The 20,726-nt window shown below is 52.4% G+C and overlaps 5 protein-coding genes across 5 annotated transcripts; 2 read left to right on the forward strand and 3 right to left on the reverse strand.

Annotated features, from left to right (window-relative positions):
• Positions 1 to 558: 558 nt before the first annotated feature.
• Positions 559 to 2,472, forward strand: N7539_001689 (crossover junction endonuclease MUS81; the record flags this gene model as incomplete). Its single annotated transcript, XM_056931292.1, has 3 exons — positions 559 to 659; positions 726 to 895; positions 971 to 2,472. 3 exons carry the CDS (start codon positions 559 to 561, stop codon positions 2,470 to 2,472), a joined length of 1,773 nt encoding a protein of 590 aa, XP_056793323.1.
• Positions 2,473 to 2,583: 111 nt separating this feature from the next.
• On the reverse strand, positions 2,584 to 6,234 carry N7539_001690 (putative copper resistance-associated P-type ATPase; the record flags this gene model as incomplete). Its single annotated transcript, XM_056931293.1, has 1 exon — positions 2,584 to 6,234. One exon carries the CDS (start codon positions 6,232 to 6,234, stop codon positions 2,584 to 2,586), a length of 3,651 nt encoding a protein of 1,216 aa, XP_056793324.1.
• Positions 6,235 to 7,958: 1,724 nt separating this feature from the next.
• Positions 7,959 to 10,259, forward strand: N7539_001691 (transcription factor TFIIIB subunit BRF1; the record flags this gene model as incomplete). Its single annotated transcript, XM_056931294.1, has 1 exon — positions 7,959 to 10,259. The coding sequence occupies one exon, from the start codon at positions 7,959 to 7,961 to the stop codon at positions 10,257 to 10,259; it is 2,301 nt and encodes a 766-aa protein (XP_056793325.1).
• Positions 10,260 to 12,647: 2,388 nt separating this feature from the next.
• On the reverse strand, positions 12,648 to 13,700 carry N7539_001692 (uncharacterized protein; the record flags this gene model as incomplete). The annotated part of the gene is made up of 1 exon (XM_056931295.1): positions 12,648 to 13,700. One exon carries the CDS (start codon positions 13,698 to 13,700, stop codon positions 12,648 to 12,650), a length of 1,053 nt encoding a protein of 350 aa, XP_056793326.1.
• A 2,393-nt stretch (positions 13,701 to 16,093) lies between these two features.
• On the reverse strand, positions 16,094 to 17,587 carry glfB (uncharacterized protein; the record flags this gene model as incomplete). The annotated part of the gene is made up of 4 exons (XM_056931296.1): positions 16,094 to 16,870; positions 16,963 to 17,186; positions 17,261 to 17,372; positions 17,459 to 17,587. 4 exons carry the CDS (start codon positions 17,585 to 17,587, stop codon positions 16,094 to 16,096), a joined length of 1,242 nt encoding a protein of 413 aa, XP_056793327.1.
• Between the last annotated feature and the right edge of the window lie 3,139 nt (positions 17,588 to 20,726).

Raw genomic sequence — 20,726 nt, forward strand, 5'->3', positions numbered from 1 at the left:
GCGGCGAACATCAGGGGAGCAGGTATAGAGGACCCTCCACATTCTTGCAGCGTTCAATTCTTCCTACTATTCATCGCGTATGAATTACTCAATAGTATAGGTCTCAAGGTAACAAGAAATTTTCTTACTGTTGCACTCTTGCACGACCTGAAGGAGAAAGGAATGATATGTGCAACTTCAGCATTAGCTACCTTGGCACTGTATGGGCCCGGCAGTGGCTCCGCGAGGCGCATAGGAGAACCATATTTGGAGGAAAGCCGAACTGGTAGCAATTTGAATGGACTGAAGATTGAAATTGCGGAGACTAGTCCGCACTCCAGCTGAAGTTGTCGTGAACTGATGAGTCGCGTGTCCTGAGATGGAACTTGGAGCGATCTCATCGGAGCCGCGAGCCCCACCGAGGGGGAGATTGCGTGAGTTCCTTCCCCAACCCTAAAAAAGACGATTTCACCTCACGCGGCAGTCACATGACCCGTGTCCGCGGCCGAAGGGGAAGGGACCAACACGCGTCGTGTACAAGAAGCTGGTCAACACCAGACGTATAGCCTGGAAGGCTGAATGGTCACCATGAGTGCAGAGTGCGCGAATCCTCTACTACTAGGATGGATCAAAGAATGGCTGGACCAGGCGCGAGAGCGCAACAGCAAGGGCGTAACAGTGTTAGTTCCGCAAGACAAGCAAGCCATGGCGCCATTTGACAGATCTGTGTCTAACACATTCTTTAGATACAAGAAAGCCTATGAATCAATGAAAGCATGTCCATTGACATTTGAGCATCCATCGCAAGCGCAGCAGCTGAATGGATTGGGACCCAAGTTATGTGAACGACTGACGGAGAAATTAAAGGCTCACTGCGAAGAAAATGGACTCCCGATGCCCCAAGTTCCCGGTCAAGGTGCGCTGATGCTCACGAAATGAATTTAAAAGCGCCGGACCATTACTAACAGCCTGAAACCTTGCATCATTGTAGGCGCCAGCAAGAGAACATCAGATACTGGCATTGCCGAACAGCCAGCCAAGAAACCGCGGAAGGCGCGGCCCTATGTGCCAGCGCTACGGTCAGGCCCGTATGCAATTTTGCTTGGCCTCGCGACCCAAGATGAAAATGCCAGTCAAGGCATGACCAAAGCTCAGTTGATCGAAGTCGCGCAACCTTATTGTGACAGCTCTTTTACAGCACCCCCTGATCCTTCCAAGTACTTTACAGCTTGGAGTTCCATGAGAACGTTGATTCAAAAGGATCTGGTTTACGAGCATGGCCGCCCCGTCAGGAAGTATGCGCTCTCTGAAGAAGGATGGGAGGTTGCCAAACGGATTCAGAAGACTGTGACAGGTCCATCAAATGCCTCTGCCGATAGCGATTCTCAGACTCAACTTTTTCCAACCCCTGCTGCCGCGGGCAACGTCACGCCTGATCTCGATACATTTGGTGATGCGATTATAGACAGGCCTCCCACCACTTTCCAAAACGCTCTGGTGGACGGACACCGGGAGCCCATATTCCTTCCCCCCGGCAGTTTCACGGTTGAATTAGTACTGGACAATCGCGAAGTGCGTAGCTCCAAGGACCGAGATTACATTGCCAACGAGCTCATGAAAAAGGGCGTCACACCCCAGGTCCGGGCCCTTGAGCTCGGCGATGCAATGTGGGTCGCCAAATGCCGAGATCCGTCATACCTCGCTCGGTTCGGCGAAGAAGGCGACGAAGTCATGCTGGACTGGATCCTCGAAAGAAAGCGACTTGACGATCTCGTGCAGTCAATCAAAGACGGGCGATTCAAAGAGCAGAAGTTCCGTCTCAAACGGTCTGGGATCAAGAACGTCATCTACCTTGTCGAAGAGTTTGCTGTCGCTCACGCCGAAGCTACGTCGGGAAATGGATTCAAATACCAGGAGTCGACTGCCTCCGCAATGGCCTCCACCCAGGTCGTTGACGGGTACTTCCTCAAGAAAACCAAACAACTCGATGACTCCATTAGGTATCTAGCCCGCATGACTCGGCTTCTCACGAAGATGTACGGCGCCTACGACTCATCACAGGATCAAAACCATGCAAGCCAAAGACCCACGACTACAACAACAAACTCGGTTGCCTTGATCCCCAGCCGTTGTCTGTCTTCCGCCAAGGCATACCTCCCTTTGCTCGACGAGTTGCGAGCCAAAGACCCGTCCGTGACATATGGAGTCACTTTTCCAACGTTCTCCGCTTTGACTTCCAAATCAGACGTCTTGTCTCTGAGAGATATTTTCCTCAAAATGCTGATGTGTATCCGAGGCATCACGGGCGAACGAGCTTTGGAGATTCAACGACGATGGCCAACGCCGCGACAGCTCGTGGAAGCGTACAAGACGCTGGAGCCCACTGAACGGGAGGCCCTCCTGGCGAAGGAGCTTCATTCTGTCGTGAGGAGGAAAGACTTTGGCAAAGCACTCAGTAAGAAAGTTGCCGAGATTTGGGGGGAGACAGGGTGATGGTCCCACTTAAGAAACAAACCCGATCTGTTGGTTACAAGGATCAACACCAATTCTTATAACGGAACCAATAATTAAACATTCTAATTACATGATCATCCAAGCTAGAGATCATTGTCTCTTAAGGAGCCTTTTCACGCCGCCCCAGCTGATTCTCAGCGCCAGACTGCTCGAAATGACGGAGATGCTACTCAACGCCATTGCCAGTGCAGCCCACACGGGACTCAGTCTCCAATGTTCGTTCACGTTGACCACTTCTCCACCAACAACCTTCTCATGATGACCGCTCACAATTGGATAGAACACACCAGCTGCCACAGGGACCAGTATGAAATTGTAGAGCACAGCCCATCCAAAGTTCATTCGAACCCTGTTAAACACTCTGCGACTGAGAACAACGAGTTCCAAGATAGTGCGGAGATCTGAGTTTAGCAAGATGAAGCTGGCAGAGTTGATGGCAACATCGGAACCAGACGCCATGGCAATACTGACATCCGCAGCCGCGAGGGCGGGTGCGTCATTGATACCGTCTCCGACAAATGCTACAATGGAACGGGCACTGTTCCCTTGTTGCACTTTCTTAGTACTAGCCAAGGCCGCGCTGTCCATTGAGCCTTCCTGTATAGACTTCACAAAGCTAGCTTTCTGTGCGGGTAGCACATCCGCCATGACATTCGAACGTGGAATCCCTAGCATCTCAGCGACAGCGTTTGCTGTCTTCTGGTTGTCACCTGTGCACATGAAGACCTGAACATCTTTGCTCTGAAGTCGGGAGATGACCTCAACAGCCTCAGGTCGTATTGTGTCCGATGTCGCAAAGATGGCCACGGGCACAAAGGAGGATGATTTGGAGGACTTGCGCCGAATCGACAATACAGCGGTGGATTTGCCGTTCGTTTGAAACCTTGACAGGAGATTGGAGATGAAAAAGGTGTCGCTCTCCAGGGGGTGTATGCTCCGAAGCAGGCGCTCGTTACCGATCACAGCTTCGTATGACTGGCCTTTGTCTAAGTCGACTTGAAAAGAGCCTTTCAACCCCTGGCCTGAGATCTCTTGAACATCAGAGGACACAATATCGATTGTAGCCTGACTTTGGCAGAATGCAGAGATTGCCTGTGCAATAGGGTGATTGCTATTTTCTTCTAGGCTTCGTGCAAGCGTCCAGGAGACACTTATCAACTCTGGATCCTTGGTGAGGAACTCGTGTTCAGTTACCTTCAGGCTTCCGCCTTCAGTCAAAGTACCGGTTTTGTCGAACACGATGGCCTCCAAACGACTAGCCTCCTGAAAAGCTTCGCCGCCGCCCTTGACCAGGATTCCGTGTTGGGCTGCAAGACCACCTCCGACAAACAGGGCAGTCGGTGCGGCCAGCGCCAGGCCACAAGGGCAGGCAACAACAAAGACAGCGATCGCAAATTCCAAGCTCCAAAATGTCCAGCCTCCGCGAGAGCTGTCGAGATAATCTCCAGGTAGAGCACCGGCATGACCAAGAGCAAGCCATACCACAAAGGTAAGAATAGCGATCAAAGTGATGACTGGTACAAAATGGGAGGTCAGGATATCTGCGACTCTCTCCAATGGCGCACGCTTGCTTTGACCCTCGCGCACAACCGCGATGATTCGATCGAGCATAGATGACCCACCCAGCTCGGTGATGCGAACTCTCACCGGTTTACCAACATTCACCGAGCCAGAAAAGACTTCGTCCCCTTGTCTTTTAGGTACTGGTCGGGACTCTCCTGTCAGTGAGCTCTCATCAAACTGATAAATGCCATCGCTGACTACCACACCGTCAGCAGGCGGAGAGGTACCGTGAGGAATGAGAACGTGATCTCCGACTTCCAAAAGATCGACACTAATCTTGACCGTGGACTCGGCTGTGAAGCCAGTAGAGACTTCGTCTTCGACGGAACGGTCTCCCACTAGCAGTGCACACGATGGACGCAGGTTGCCCAGGGCCGACACTGCGTCTCCTGTACGAGCCTTGCTGTATGCCTCCAAAAAGCGCCCGGCGAGAATGAAAAGCGTTAAGAAGACCACCGAGTCAAAATACGTCGTTCCATGAGCGCTTGCTTTGAAACCACGCAAGGCGTCCACGATGAGAATGGCCAGTGACGAGAAGTATGCGACTGATGTTCCCGCTGAAATCAAGAGATTCATGCTTCCAAATCGATAGAACCGGCGCAAAACGGGGACTCGACTTCCGCGGCGCCATAAAGCACGGATTTCTTTCAATGCGCGAGTGTGAAATACATCGGCGCCGAAAACCATCACGGGCGTGGACATTATGAACAAAGCCCACTCAATGCGAGTGACACTGCCAGACCACATCTTTTGTTCCAAATATCGCCGGGTCGGGTTCCGTGGAGAAACTAGCGACATGAACACGATTCCGATGATAAAGGTGGGTATAGCGACGGCGAGCACGAAGACCAGGCGTGAGAGCAATCTCTGACGCTCATGTATTTGCATTGCTCGGGATCGTTCCTCTATACTCGGCGGGTGGTATACACTTGGCTGGAAAGCAGCGTGGGCGTCGTCGATGGTCTTGATTATTGAGCGGACGGTCATAGTCGGAGGTGCAGGCGTGTATGTAATTTCAACAATTGGTCTCTTTTCTGTTGGAGCTTGATTGACGCTGACATTCTGAAGCCTAGACAAGGAGTCCATCACCTTCTCGGGACAATGATGACAGAACATCCCATTGACTAAGATTGAGATTGTGCGTTTTGGTGTTCGGTCCATTGACGCGGCTTGTGAAGGAGAGTCGGCATCAGCATGGCGTCGAGCAGCATCATGCCCTGCATGAGCTGTCTGCCGATGGGTTGGTTGAGATATTTGATTCACATTATCAAGAACGGCTTCGAAGCCAATGTCCTCGACCCTTTCAGTGATTTCATCAACATAATCACGCGGGCCAACGAATATGAGAGCCGCGCTGTTCGTAAGCAGATTGACAGATACTTCCTCAACACCACTCATTTCTTGAAGTGCAGCTGTGACACTGTTGACGCATGAAGCGCATGTCATGCCACCAATGCTGATGCGTGCGCTATAAGTTTCGGGTTCGGCCGGTGAAGAAGGCTGGTTTGTTTTTGAGTTTGTTTCGGAATCCGCAATCGAAGGTACGGCGCGGCCGATTGCGCTCGACGCCGACTGCTTTGAGCTTGGAATTTCTGGCTTTGGCTTCTCACTCTGAGGTGTTAGAACAGCAGATGTCGTTGGCTGACCTTCTAAAGGGTCAGAATTGGCAATTTCTGTCGAGTCGAGATATCTTTGCTCTGATTCTTTTCGGCAGGCGTCACACGTGGCAAGGTGTTGTCTGTTCCAAGCACCATGAATTTGTTCTTTGGCATTCGTGGAAAGACTGGCATACGATCCGTCGTAGGAGAGATTTCCAGTTCTTCGCTGGGCCCATGACGTCGTGTCGATTTCGGTCAAAATGGACCCGTCACTGTCGTAGGTTGTGACATGATGCACTTCGAAAGCCGCGTCAATCAAGGTATCGACCAGTAGAGCAGATTCAACAGAACTCCCATGAGTCACCCGTACTTCGTGTGTCATGATTGAGACATCGATATTCTCAACTGAAGGAACCTCAGAGAGGATATTGGTGATGTAGGCGACACATGATGCGCAATGGATATTGCTCACCCAGAAGAGGCTTTTTCTGATTGATTGAGACGGCTTCGTATCAGATTTAGTTGTCCCGTGGACTTTGAAGTCGCTTGTCGAGGAGTGGGGCTTCTGTCGTGGAGACATGGTATCCAGCAGACCAGAGAGTTGAATGTAAAGTAGTGATCAATCGGGAGAGCGAGCGTCGGGGCGGAGCGAACAGCAATGGACGCAATCAATCAGAAAGTTGCTATAACAATGACCGAGGAGTAATGGATAGTGACAAATGATGATGACGTATACAGTTAGATGTGGTCGGCCAGACCAACTGAGAGAGGTTCTAGGTGGTGTGTCGAAGGTCAAGAACAATAGCGACGATGGTTTGCGGAAGAAGGAAGGTAGTAGAGTTGATGGCTAATGTACCTCGGGATCGGGAGTCGAAGCAACTACGACACAGCGCAGAGGAAAGCAAGAAGGTGAACACTGATCAGTCCGGTTCGATCGGATCCTCAGCTGCCTTTATATTCATGATCAAGAGGGTCGATATTTGAGACCAGACCAGTATGAGAAATGCCAGCGGCAAAGTTGCGAGATTTGTGCGTTGCGCTCAGGCAAGGAACGCACAAATGCCGCAACATGAGCCTCCAGCAAGCACCAAGATTCCAGCGAACCACGTTGATGGATATTCCGAAACATCATTGTGCATTGGTCATGCATGGTCGGCTACAACAGAGTTTGATCCAAAATGTACGAATATCGATGTGAGGGGAAAGAAGCAAGGCCTGCGAAGGAGTGATTGACTGCTATTTATTAATTGTGACTTGGTGTAAACTTACGCTCAGGTCATCCAGGTGCAATGCACGAGACTCGTAAAAGAGCTGGTGGGGATGCCTTGCCACCTTGCTGCCTGAAAATAGAGCCCCAGCAGGTACAGTACATACATCGCCGTTAAGCCGATGGCGTCATCCATTTGCCATACGGTGTAATTGTATTACTGTATGTGTATCACGTGCGAACCCAAGGTCTTCCGCTCGAAAAGTTCAGTTCAATATAACCCTTTGAGGACTAGTCGCCCAGGTCCCACTCGAGGAGTCGAGAGCACTTCTGTCTTCAGATATGGACGTTCGACGAGTGTCTAACATTGTGGAGCTTGAGCCGACAGAGATGGAAATTGGGCTGGATAATTGTAGAAGACTCATTTACGACATATACGATATCGATGAGACGACTCGGTTGAATTCTGAAGCACGAGAGATGCCCCAAACTCGTTCTTCCAAAGTAAATCTGGTTCGAGGAAAGGATGTGTCGCAGTAATTCGAAAGTCGTCCGCTGGACGGATTGAACGCGTGCCCGTCAACTGCTGAATGCACAGCACGTGATTCCCCCACTGAGCCACGGGTGACCTTTATTCTCGCGAAAACTTCACCGCAGAGTCCGCCTCTCGACGCCCCGTCCGTCTTGCAGCTCTCTGCCCGTGCTTATCGTCTTATCAGGTCTTTTTTTTACTCCGGTTGCAAGGACGCGTTTACCCAGACTTGTGTCTCGCGATCAAAGGGGGAGGATTCCAAGGCTCTTGTGAGCCCACAAAGCGCCTATAGCGCGTGGTGGGAAGCGGAGTGGTTGAGTCGGTTACCTACACAGCGCTGCTGTTGCCTCCAGATCGAAAACGAGCGCAATCGGACCTCTCGTGGGCAATAAGTCCCGGGAGATTATCATCAGACTGCATTGCGCCTCTCTTGGAAGCTTGTCTCGTCTCTGTTGGAGCGTATTTCACCTCACTCCGAGCTTCGATCGCTGCAAGACTGTGGGCCGATTGCAGGTCTACTGAGCTTCGACTCTGCCTCTTCAACGCAGATTGCTCACATCCAGTCATGTCGGCCTCACGATCCACCAGCATCTCCGTGGCCCCTCGGGGCCCACGGCCTCCTGTTGGTCGCCTTGCAAGCCTGAAGCCTCCGAGCTCGACCCCAATCCGACGACCTCAGCCGGCTGGCCGCCCGCAGCCAACACGCCCAACCACCCACCCCAAGACTCAGAGCTGTCCAAACCCGGGGTGCCCTGCTCCACACATTGTTGAGGATGAAGGCCAGAAAGTCTGCTCGGGATGCGGTACTGTCATCAGTGAGTCGAACATTGTCTCCGAGGTAACATTCGGTGAGACCTCAGCTGGTGCCGCCGTTGTGCAGGGTTCCTTTGTCGGTTCAGATCAGACCCATGTCCGGAGTTTTGGCCCTGGCTTTCAGCGTGGCGGTGGCATGGAAAGTCGAGAGGTCACCGAGCAAGCTGGTAATCGATACATCCTGCAACTGGCGCGGAGTCTCAATATCCCCGAAAGTGCAAGCAAGGCTGCTGGTCAGGTCTTCAAGCTTGCAGTTGGTCTCAATTTTATCCAAGGTCGCCGCACTAAACACGTTGCTGCAGTGGCTCTTTACATCGCCTGTCGTCGTCAGGATGGCAATACCGCGATGCTTATCGATTTTGCCGACGTTCTGATGGTCAATGTCTTCAAACTTGGTCGCACATACAAGGCGCTTCTTGACGAACTGCGCTTGGGAGGAAACGTCTTTTTGATGAATCCAATAGACCCGGAAAGCTTGATTTACCGGTTTGCGAAGCAACTTGAATTTGGCCCTGCAACGATGCAAGTGGCTGGCGAGGCAGTCCGCATTATTCAACGCATGAATCGTGACTGGATGTCTACCGGTCGACGGCCGGCGGGTCTTTGTGGTGCAGCCTTGATCCTGGCCGCGCGGATGAACAACTTTCGGCGGACGATTCGCGAGCTGGTCTACGTCGTCAAGGTTACCGAAGTCACCATCAGCCAGCGTCTCTCGGAATTTGGCTCGACTGAGAGTGCTGAGCTGACGGTGGATCAATTCCGCTCTGTTCAACTGGAGAATGCCCACGACCCACCCTCCTTCACGCGCGGCCGAGAAGACCAAAAGTCAATACGAGCGATGACGAGATACCCCGAGACTGCAGCAGAGATTGAAGGCGAAGGCGAAGCTGCGGAGGAAAACGATACAGAGTCATTACAAGTGCCGCGATATGACGCTGACGGTTTCGCAATTCCGAACATTCCAATCGATCCAGCCCTGCTGGAGAACCCTCAGCGACGAGCATCAGTAGCGAGGGCCGTCAACGAAGCCGTCGAGGATGCAGTGAGAGAAAGTAAGGATGCTCCCGAAGGAAAGATCAAGGGACCTCGAGGTCATCTCTACCCGGCACCATCAGCCGATCAAGTCGCTTCTGAGAATGCCCTAGAAAAAGAAATTCAAAACATGCTGGCCAAAGGGTCCGATATGGTAGAGAGTCTCAGTGGGAAACTACGACCTGTCAGCACGGTCTCGGACAACGTCGATATTGACGAGGCAGAGTTCGCAGACGACCCCGAGGTTGTCAACTGTCTCCTCGCCAGTGAGGAAATTGAATTGAAGGAGCAGATCTGGGTTCACGAGAACAAGGAGTACCTGCGTGCGCAACAGGCCAAAGCCTTGAAGCGCGCTCTCGCGGAAGCCACTGCCGGTCCATCCAAGATCAAGCCTCGAAAACGGCGCAAGGGTCGTCTCGGCGACGTTGCCTACCTTGAAGGCGATGGTGAAGATGGGCGCAGCTCCCGCGCCTCGACTCCAGCCGAAGCCACGCGGCGGATGTTGGAGAAGCGAGGGTACAGTAAGAAGATTAATTATTCGCTTCTCGACGATCTGTACGACCAGGACGGCCCCAGCGATAGCGTGGCAAAGGTTGAGTCTTTGAGTCGGACAGAAATTCGCAGTCGCAGTCGCAGCCGCAGTGTGGTCTCACGGCGCAGCGCTAGTGTTCAGCCTGAGCCATCCCGCCGAAAGGTCCGGGCGTCTCCCGTCCCTGTACCTTCGTCTGTCATCAACAGCAAGCCCGTGATTTCGGCGGCCTACGGGCAACCCACCCCACCGCCCACCGCGCCACCTGTCGCCGTGCTCAATACTCCCCCGGCCACGGCACCGCTCGATGCGGTGGGCAAGCGAGAGCAGCCTCTCGAAGCAAATGCGGATCCGGATGACCTCGATGACGAGGATGAAGAAGTTGAAGACGATCATGTCGACGATGCCTTTGCCGGCCAATATCAACAAAACGACGAAGATGACTATGGGGATGATTACTACGACGCTGGCAGCGACTACGACTACGACTGATTGGGACCGCTTCTTCAGCCCAGCTGCTTGAGAAACGAACCCTCTCGATTGTACCCCAGCACTCCCATAATGGGGAACTTGAAAATGTTTGCAATCATATTGCTCAGCATATCATGGTATATACCAGAAACAATGATCGACCCATCAGCGAAAAGAAAAACAATCAAAAATGGTAAAAAACCAAAAAGAAGCCCTCTCTCACGCAACCCTCAATGAGTGTAGATATTGAAGTTTTCAACCTCTAAATCAGTCAGCCCGGTTCTCTCACACCTCCCCTCGAGGTTCAGAGTGTGAACCTTGACTACTTTGTACTCGTAACGAGGAGCAGTAAAGCACCCATGCGCGGTAAACCAAGCACGCCCTCCTCATCACTCCGTAACTCGTCACAGTTCCGAGTTCCACGTTCCAACGTCTTTGCCAAGCGACCCTCTCCTATCCGGCTACGGGAACTTTGGCCCCCCAGCGCGTCTGACAATTGAAGCGCCCGACACTGACTCAATCTCGACTCGCAATCTAGACTTGGAGTCCACCGTCAGACTCACCAGTGGTCGGCGACTACCAGGGCTGTCACATCAAGTACCCAGCTAGTAGTCAAATCCTGGTCAACTTGCGGTGTATCAAATATCGCCTCTGTCGTCTGTACTCGGTTAGTCTGTAACTACTCTGTACCCTGTACCCCTACAAGACCTACCGTAGTATGCTCCAACCCACAACAACACACTTCTGTCCACTCGCAAATCATCAACGTACATTGCACAGTAGCTAAAAGTCGGGCCGTTATCGTTCTCGACTCTTCCATCCCGTCCTTCTCCCGCAATATCCAGCGCTCGCAGACATGCCATCCCCCCCCCCCCTCTTCAAAATCCCACATTCTCAACCGTTGGACAGAAACAAGAACCAGTTATGGGCCCGTTCCAGATCCGCCGTTGCCCGTGCTTTGCGGTATTTAGTATGCAGTATGCAGTATCCACCATTTATGGCCTCGCCCTCACATATCTCAAGCCAATCGTTGGGGACTAGGTCCGTTTCGAACTACTGTGACGTGGTGGGATTATGGGATGTGCTGGATAATAATATAATATGCTGGGGAGCGTCCACTGGGCTGTACCCTGCAGTCTGCGGTGGGACGTCCACTACGTCCAGTGAGTATGGAATGGCCTAGTATTGAGTACTCACTACCCACGAACCTAGTGAGTACTGAGTACTGTACTCCTCTGTTGGAGGGAAGACCCGGGCCGATTGTGTGGAATGTGATCTACGACGGTCAGAACAGAAGAGTATTTATCCGCGCCAACAAGAGCCCGGGTGCCGAGATCGAAGTTCAAAGATCAGAGGGAGTGGACACTACAGGCTCGGCCGGGATGGTCCTACGCAGACATATTAGATGAAGAGGGAGCGAACGGTCGACCACCTAACGCCGACTGAAGCGCTAGGTACTAGAAAAGTGACGTTGAGTCCGATGTCACGAGGTGATGGATCGGGATCAACTTCCAAGGCTGTGTGGGTGTGTGCCGAAGATTCATCTGAGAAGCTTATCCAGCCCTCCAGTCAGGTCCAACTTGATTGATCACTCCAAAGGTGCCTTGCAAATAATCTCGCCACGGGTGTAACTTGTATGTACAATCTCAAGACTAGATATGTACAATGGTACAGCACCCCCGCCGAGCATCAAGGTCCCTTAGTCATTAGTACGTACTATGTAGTATGTTCCATCACCACTCAAGACACACTAGACAAGGTTTTGCGAAGGTCATCTCTTTCATTCAAAAGTATAGATTCTTTTTCTTTTCTCTCGGATGGAGACCTCTCATCGACTTCGATAGATGAGACGAGACGGCTTTCGGCAACCCACTGGAAATTGTATATAATGAACAAAGAGAACTCCCGCCAACTACCTCCCGCGAGCTCCCAAAGGAAACGAAAACAGAACCCACGTAACTGAAAGCAGATCCTTGAGGGCAAAAAAAAGAAGCCAACAAACTTTGGGAACCAGAGGACAAGAGAAGAAGAAGAAACAGAAAATGTATCGTGAAACGAAGAAAGAGGGCAAAATGCTCAGCGACAATCATTGTCCGCTGATCCATCTGCTCAACAGTCCTGGACTTGTGATGATTGTGGCCCTGGGTCAGTTAAAAGCAGCCATCAAAAGCTGTAGAATAGAAAAAAGAGTGATCAAGTACTATAAATCCGTCGCGGAGACATGGAAAGCAAATACAATATACGGAATACGAAAATCGAGCAGGCGTGGGAGAGACACATCGATGGATCGACGACATCGATCAAGTCCGTGCGGAGTCGGAGGAGAGGCCTTTCGAGTTCGCAAAAAGCAATAAGCCTCGTCGAATCGTAACGGAAATTCCATGTGTTGCGGATGGTTCGTGCGTAGTTCTAAGAGTCGATCTCCATTCCCATGTCCACGCCTTGGTTCAGCCCCATTCCCGCGGTCATACCGCACGGGGCCACGTGAGTGTGACTGGAGAGGGCCTGTTGCAAAAGGGGCACGCCCGATTCGCTCGTAGAGGTAAAAGGATTGGAAGTCGGCTCTGGACGGCCGGCGGCCACGATGACTGCGTTCCCCTCAAACACAGGAGGTGTATAGCGAAGGTTGTGCAGACAGGCTTCCCAAGAAGACGCCACCAGCTGGCCTTGCGTCAAGTCTTCATTGAACAAATAGAAGCTGGTGCAGGAGCTGGAATTTGGTGTGGCAGCAACTAGGTAGGCACTCAAGGCGCGGCTCTTCATCAGCATTTGCGAGTCGTGCAAGTGCGCAGAGTATTGATTGTCGATGTACTTGGTCCAGCCGCGGACAGCAGGGGCCATGTCGGGATCTGTGTCAACACGCTGCCAACTAATGCCAAGTAGCCGCGTTGCTTCGTCAACAAGAGGCTCTGCGGGCGGTGATGGCGGGCTTGTGCGATGCAGATCTGCCACAATGCTACCGCTTGCGCTTTCATGACTTCCAGTCGCGGAGGTCTGGCCAAAGCCCGATGTAGAAGCGTCGAGTCTCTGTGCCTTGCGACTGATCCCTTGGCTGTCCAGGACAGCTGCAGCCCCCTGCTGTGACTCAACGGCCCCAGCGGGATTGGCAATGGAGGGCCCCAACCCATTTTGCAGACCGGAGGGAATGGAGCCTGCCATGTTCAGGGAAGGCTGTGCCTCTCCAGACGCCTCCTGAGGAGAGGAACCATCTGCAAGGAGCAGCTCATCAACCACCGACTCATCTCGCGACCTCTTGCGAGATACCTTTGGTTGTACGGGCACCGCGGGCTGTGTTGATTTGCTCGCTCCGAATGTGGAATTGAAGGTACCCGAGTAGGTGTGAAAGTCAGTGTGGACATCCAGCAGAGACTGGGAGGGGAGCTGACCAAAGACGCGGTCTTGGGAAGGAGAGAGAAGTATCGCGGGCCCGTCGGACAGGCGACTGACGATCGTAGGACACATGATGGGGAGTATCGCAATCTCGCGCGAAGGCCAAGGTACTGAACTGTTAGAGTAAGTGAGGCTACCACCAGAAACTTCAACCACCTAGAGTATGTATGATATATATGAAGACCGGTGACCAGGTGAACGAGCTTTGGCGCGAAGAGTGAGGGTCGATGAGACTCGGCGTGGGTATAGAGGACTGAGAACGTAGGAGCTTGGGGGAGGTTTTGCGAAATGAGGGTCAATGTGTCTCAATGGCGAGCCTGTCTGAAGTAGATAGACGACCAAAGAAGAGTGGAATGAGGATGTGAAGGCCAAATGCAGAAGGCAGACGACGGAGAGGACCCGATGCGATGGAGAATACGAGAGAAGATAGGGAGAGGAGAAGAAGAAAGAAGAAAGGAAGAAAGGACGGAAGAGGATGAAGAAGACCAGTTGCGCGACAGATGATCTGAGGTGATCGGAGGGAGGGATCCGCAGTGCGGAGAAAACGATACAGAACAGCAATACGCGACGCCTTGCTCTGCATCCGGAGGGCCGTAACCATACCAGGACAGTACCGGTGGACCCGGGTTAGACCCCGAGATTGGCTCGCGCCGTTTGGCTTTGCGGCGGCTGGCGCTCTCATGCATCGCCATTGACCAATCTTCAGGACTGATTCCGTCAGCCCTGGCTTGCTCTGCCAATTGAGACTCGGGACGGAGACCCAGGGACCCACCTCTGCAGTCTGCCAGTCATATTCACGTTGTTGGCTTGCCATGGACAGTGGATCACTGGATCCGGAGACTACCTGACTTTGTCGAGTGTACACTTTGCAAGTACTAACTTACTAGTACTCTCTCACTTACACGCGGGTACTGGAAAGTCTGAGAATCAGAGAGTCTGAGACAGAAGCCTCGCTGGGCCCACGGCCGAGTCGCATCCAGCCGTCCAGTTGTCCATGAGTTCGCTGGTCCGGTGGCCAGCCACTGCCACGGCCTGTGCAACGCAGTCACACTCACAGACCTCACCTTGCCTGCCAACTGACCCTTTGCAGTAAAGTTGTTAACGCCAGTCCCATCCATACTTTTCGAGTCACTCGTGCCTTGGTCCACTGCCCTCGAGGGCCTATCCCTGCACTCACATACGTAGGTAAGCTCCGGTCACGAGGTCTTGCCGGAGGTGATGTCGGATGAGTGCCCGACTATCTTAGCCTCGCTGCTTGAGTACTAAGCTATAGGCGGATTCCAGCCATCATGACAGGTAGGTCATGCACCGCAGCATCACCGCTCCCGGCTGCAATACCCAAGTCACCCCAGAGTGCGCCTTGGCCGATTCCGCCAACAGTAGTGAGTCACTGAGTAGTTAGTAGTGAGTACTGAGTAACGAATGATGAGTGAGTAGTTAGTACTAAGGAGGCGCACTATTGTGACTGTACAGAAGTAGAATAAAAGTGCTGGCCAGCCCTTTTTCCTCCACACTCACAACAGGGTGGCCGGCAGATCCTTGACATTCAGTTTGTCTGATGCCCAAGGCTCGCAGACATCACCTTGGTGATCATGGCATCAGAGCCCTAGGTCAATACCAGCCCATGGCAGAGTATCCGATAAATGTACTACTAATCGAGTAGAGGGGTGAAGGAATCATCGTAGCATGGATTACTACACCATGCCGGCCGGACGGCTCGTTTAAGAGAATATGACACGAGGCGCAGAATTGGGAAGAATGGGTGGAGATAGTACACTTCTATTGTGGCAACACGAGGATAACGCAAAGTCATGTCACATGCCGAGAAAGGTGGGACCAGTGACCACTACCAGAATGTTTCGAGGCTGAAGGCCATGCGAACCCACGCCGAAAGGTGTACAACAAGTCAAGCGCGAAACAGGATCATCAGGGAAAATTAGACGAGGGCGCCACTCGAAGCAGCCAAGAAGCCAAAGGACCAAGGAGAGAAAGGTGGAAGCAAGTAAGGTACGAGAAGAGAAAGTGCTAATGTAAAGCCCCTGCGCCGAAGACAGAGTAGATCCGGCGGTGAGGAAGCAAGCAATGAGGGCTGTGGAGGAGAAATGACCGCGGGTTGGTCGCCAAGTCGCCCTCGGCGGTCCTTACAGGCCACTCCAACAGCAGCAGGGCCAGCATGCCGCTGATGCCAGCATAAAAACAGGCAAAGAAAGAAGGGAAAGACAAGAAGATACCATAACACTGTGAATGACGGTGGTGTGACGGTATCCAGGGGAAGACTACCTCAACAGCCGATCACTGCCCGCGCATGGAACCATCCGGAGTCCTCGCACGAGTGTCAATGCCGCTCTGAAGAGGCGGTCAGGGATTCGACCACACCAGCTCATTATTCAAAGTCGCCCCGATCTGACCCAACCCGACGGTTCCAAAAGCTTCAGGGTCGTAAGGCCCTCCAGGCACGCCCACGTCTAGGCGTTACCAGCAGTGGCACCGCCAAGCAAAGTCTTCACGCGATCAACCTGTTCCGGGGCGTAGCTGGGTGCCATCGAGCCCACAAAGAGGAAGAAGATGAGAGCCCCGGCGCCAAAGACAATGAACTTGCGTTTGGCGGGGTTGGTGCTGCCGTACTCGGCCCACGCTCGGTTTGCCTGTCCAGTGTACTCGCGGATCGTCTCCCCGCCGAGCTTGTAGTAGACAAGACCGACAAGCGCCACGGAGTAACCGAAGAACTGGAGACCAGAGACGGGGGTATTCCAGATGAGCATGGAGGCGGCCACCAGGAGAATATCCTTGAGGACACCGCAAAGAGTCATCACCAGAGATGAAGTCTTGCCGATCAGGAAGACCACGGAAACGTTCAGGAGGAAAGCCACCATGGCGTTAGCAAGCAGGACCCAGATGCCTACGTTGTAGATGTGGCCCATAGTCAGGCTGGGGACCTCGAGGAACAGAGCCACCACGCCGTTCATCACGGCACAGACCGGGGCGAAGTAGTAGAGCGACACCATCGGGTCCATCTTGTACTCGGCAGAGCTGAGAAGGCGCTGAACCATGACCAAGCGGGTGGCCTCGAAGACGATACCACCCAACTGAAACAGGAAACCGACCAAGACAAACTTGATCTCACCAAAGGACGCAATAACAACACCGACCACAATGATGGAGACATTGGCGAGGGTCTTGTAGTTAACGGGAGCCATACCCATGCCCCAGGTGGCAAGCAGAACGGCAACGGGAGTAGTAGCCTACACGCACCAAAAACGCAGTCCCACATGTTAGTCTTCGCTCGGAGAGTCAGAGTTCCTTGCGCGGACCGAAAGGCGGTAGAGCTACATACCTTGAGCATCTGGATGAAAGCCACACTCAGATATAGATATGTCATATTACCGCAGATCAGACTCAGACTGAACATGAGACCGATCGGAACGATTGCGCGGAGATAGACGCGACCAGTCATCTTGACAGACTTGCGTCCATCGAGAACAGTGGTGAAGCGAGCTAGCAGCTGGGTCATGATGGTCGCGAATGCCAAGTGCCATGTTGTCAAGAGTACCGGGAAGCCTGCGCACGTGAAAGTCGAATTGTCAATATCAGTGTGTACCACGGTCAGGCAAAGTGACTGGGGAACAACTCACGGAAATTGGCATAGTCGAGAATCCACTTGTTGAACAGAATGACCGAGGAACTGAGGGTAATCCAGATGCTGTGGCATTGCAGGTCAGCGATTCGCTCATTCTTCTTCTTCTTCTTGCGCGCCAGCGTGACCAGAATCAATTGTTTCCTTGCATCGATCGGTGGGCACACTTCGAATGGGCGTATATGTCCTACCTCACGTAAACGGCCGGGTGGAAGGCAGTAGACTTCGCAGCCTCCTGCTGCTTCTCAATTGCCGGGTTGACCGTGGGGAGCGTCTCCCGCGGAGTTTCGCCCGAGGCACGCACTTTCTCGTTGTCGACAGTCATGGCGAATGCTCGAGGGAGTCGAGTCTGATCAGAGAGGAATTGTCGAAATTCAAAGGGCCGTGGCCGTGTCAGGCTTCCGTGACTGAACGCGGAAGAAGCCACGAGGGGTAGAGGCGAAGGGAGATTAAAAGGCGATAAGATTCACTGACAGGTGGAGGAACGGTTAATGAATATGCGATTGGGGGATCACAGGCCGGAAATGGAAGAGGAATGGGCCAACGTCGGATGGTCGGCTGGACTCTTGGGAGACAGAGTTCAGAAGGGGAACCCGAGTGGGTTGTAGTAGGGGCAGCGACGACGAAGTGACAATGGAACGTTCTCCGGGTCAGGCCGGAATAGGGCACGTACTATAAGATGGTGGAGGGTTTAGGGGGAAACAAGCAAGTTTGCGGTGATGTCTGGTAGAATCTTGGTGGCACAAAAGAAATAGGATACAGGGAAAATCAGAGGTGAGTCTAGAGTAGAGAGTCTCGAGACTGGAGACTAGTGGTAGCAGACAGTCGATGGAGACGGGACTGTTCAGGTCTAGCCTGGCCCGAATAGAGGGTCAACCGAAGATCTGAGAGTCAGAATCGCGGCCAGCACCAGAGAGTGAGACTGAGAGACTCAGAGAGGTCGGACACGGAGAACGGTTGAGGTGGGCCAGGAACACACCGTCGCCAGCTCCGCTTTGCATCTCCGCTGCAAACAGCGCAATTGGCCTCCTCGAGTGCGCGGCGTTTGCACTGCACCACTTCCACTCTGATAGGTGACTGCTCTTTAACTAAGGGGGTCCATGATGATCAGGCTTACGCGTTGCATGGGGTTCCATGATTACACTGGAAATACAGTACACATGTAATATACAGCGTTACGATCGAACCCGCTTTGCACTTCAGAAACTGCTACACCGCCTACAAGAGCCCAGTTTCCTATGTCAAGGCTTGATCTTTCAGAGTATTAATGACGGTATTATAGAGACCTCGTTCTGCTAAAACAACAGTACTGTTGTACCGGAATCAATCCTGATTCCTGAACCTTTGACAGTATGCATCAACTCGTGGCAACTTTGATGTCACAAACCAATCAGTGCCAGCAGCCACACCCTCCTGGCTTTTGTTGCGGACATTTTTCTCTTGCCCTGCAGGCGGCTAAGATTTCCTACGTCGAGGCATCACTCAAAGGTTTTCCAGATTTTTCTACTGTAGATTCAAAGTCGCCTCGAGGAGAGACTCGGGCAAAGGCCTGTCGTGTCGATGATAGAGGTCTCTGAACGCCCGATATGACCTCTCCATGGGGATGGCGACTGCGAGGTGGGCGGAAGCTCAACCTCTCTCGAGTGCCTTCAAAGCATCATATGCCATGTGTACATCAGGACGACCATCCTTGTCTTGTGGCGGACGGTCGGTACTACAGAATACAAATATACCTTGGTGCTGAGGTGTAGCTCGGAGAACCTAGTATTCACAGATTGGTCTAGCTCATCCTTCGTCATCATGTGTCCTCTATCTTTAGACGACCAGTCCAGAGGTCCATAATGTAACAGCGTCATCCGAATATCAACCAGCGGCCCATGGATGCATTGGATTGATCAAAACAGACCGCTCCGATGTCCAGTACCAGCCCGAGCTGTAGGAGCCCTTGAACTGGAGGACATCGGATTACGCTAGCAGCTCCCATCCTCGATCCACGGCGTGCACCATCCGCAATTAGGAGCGTCACATCTCATGGCCAAAGTCACCGTCATCTTTGGTGCATAGAACAACACGTGAGATGGATGGTACCTGAACGTGTCGACAAGAATGAGTTGCGCTATCTTCTCCGCCGTCCTTTGCCGGTGGATGATGCGGCGATCGTCCCGAAGCCTGGGTTTTCAAGGGAGGGCTACCTACGCCTAACGCCATTGCATCAATGTATTCATCCTTTAGGTACGACAGGACCGTACGAGACCCCACCTGTCACCACTATTTAAGATAACCAGCCGAAGAGACAGAGCAGATCAAATCGCATGCCAAGGTACCTACAGTATATGTATTCCTATCACCTCTTAGATTTAAAAGGTGGAACAAATGAGTGCTAGTCAAATTGCTTGTATCAGCGTTTGGCCGAAACACCGAGTACGCGGCACTGGCAGTCTGCGTCGAGTAAACAACATCCTCCTTACAATGGCAAAATGCCTGCGTGCTCAATGAAGGAAGCAAAGTGTCGATCAACGAGCGGTTGAAGCTTCATCTGCGCGATGATCCTCATTAACATTTCCTTGCTTTGGCCATGACAGACAGATCAACGGTGGATCTTGTTTGGGGGTCCACTGTTAGCATCCCCCCTGGACGCGTGGTGCGGCTATCATTTCTTGGACCCTTACTGAGGTGTAGCCCTGAATCCTGAAGGACATGCGTGTGCAAAGTGCATCACTGCTGGATACATACTTGGGCTATTTGACCCATAGATGATGGAATGCGGTCCTAGATAGAGTACCGATCATTGGTACAACCAGAGAGAGGTGTAATATTCCTCGCACGGCACACAGTGATCAAATAGAGGGTAGAAAGGCTGTTTCAGATCTCGAGGGGATGGGTTGCCGACTGTCCTGACTCGTTCTGCCGACGATCTTTGCAGGATCTGCATAGTACATTACAGCAACATCCCACTCGCCGCGCTAAGGTGACCGAAACTCATGCAAGTCGGCTCACATCAATGTACCTTGCTCTTTCTCTCCTTTCTTGTCTGATTTCAAGACTTCGTATATCCAATGAAGCACGATCAGTCATTGACCGTCACCAGATCATAGGCCCGTCAACGGAGAAGGAAATTTAGTGTGACCTACAGCGGCATGTCCCGTTCAAGCACATATGGAGGAACATTGATCACCAAGATGTTGGCCTCATCCATTCTTGTGCACAATGCCCGTTTTCCAAGTCATAGGCTTGGTACTGGTGGATCGTCCGAGCCAACGGTGGACCAGTGACTTAAGTATCCCCTGTCAACATGTCAATACCCACTCATAACTAAGTAGACACCCTCCAGTGCGTCCATGACTATCCCGGGAGAATGGAAGGCCCTGTTCAGGTCTCTTCATAAGTTCCTAGATACAGTAACGACGGAGTTACGCACTACGTAGTCGCATACTATAAAACGAATAGTAATAAAGCTGAAACTT

This window comes from Penicillium diatomitis, assembly GCF_028827545.1.
Source record: "Penicillium diatomitis strain IBT 30728 chromosome Unknown utg000002l_segment0_segment0, whole genome shotgun sequence".
Classification (NCBI taxonomy): Eukaryota; Fungi; Ascomycota; class Eurotiomycetes; order Eurotiales; family Aspergillaceae; genus Penicillium; species Penicillium diatomitis.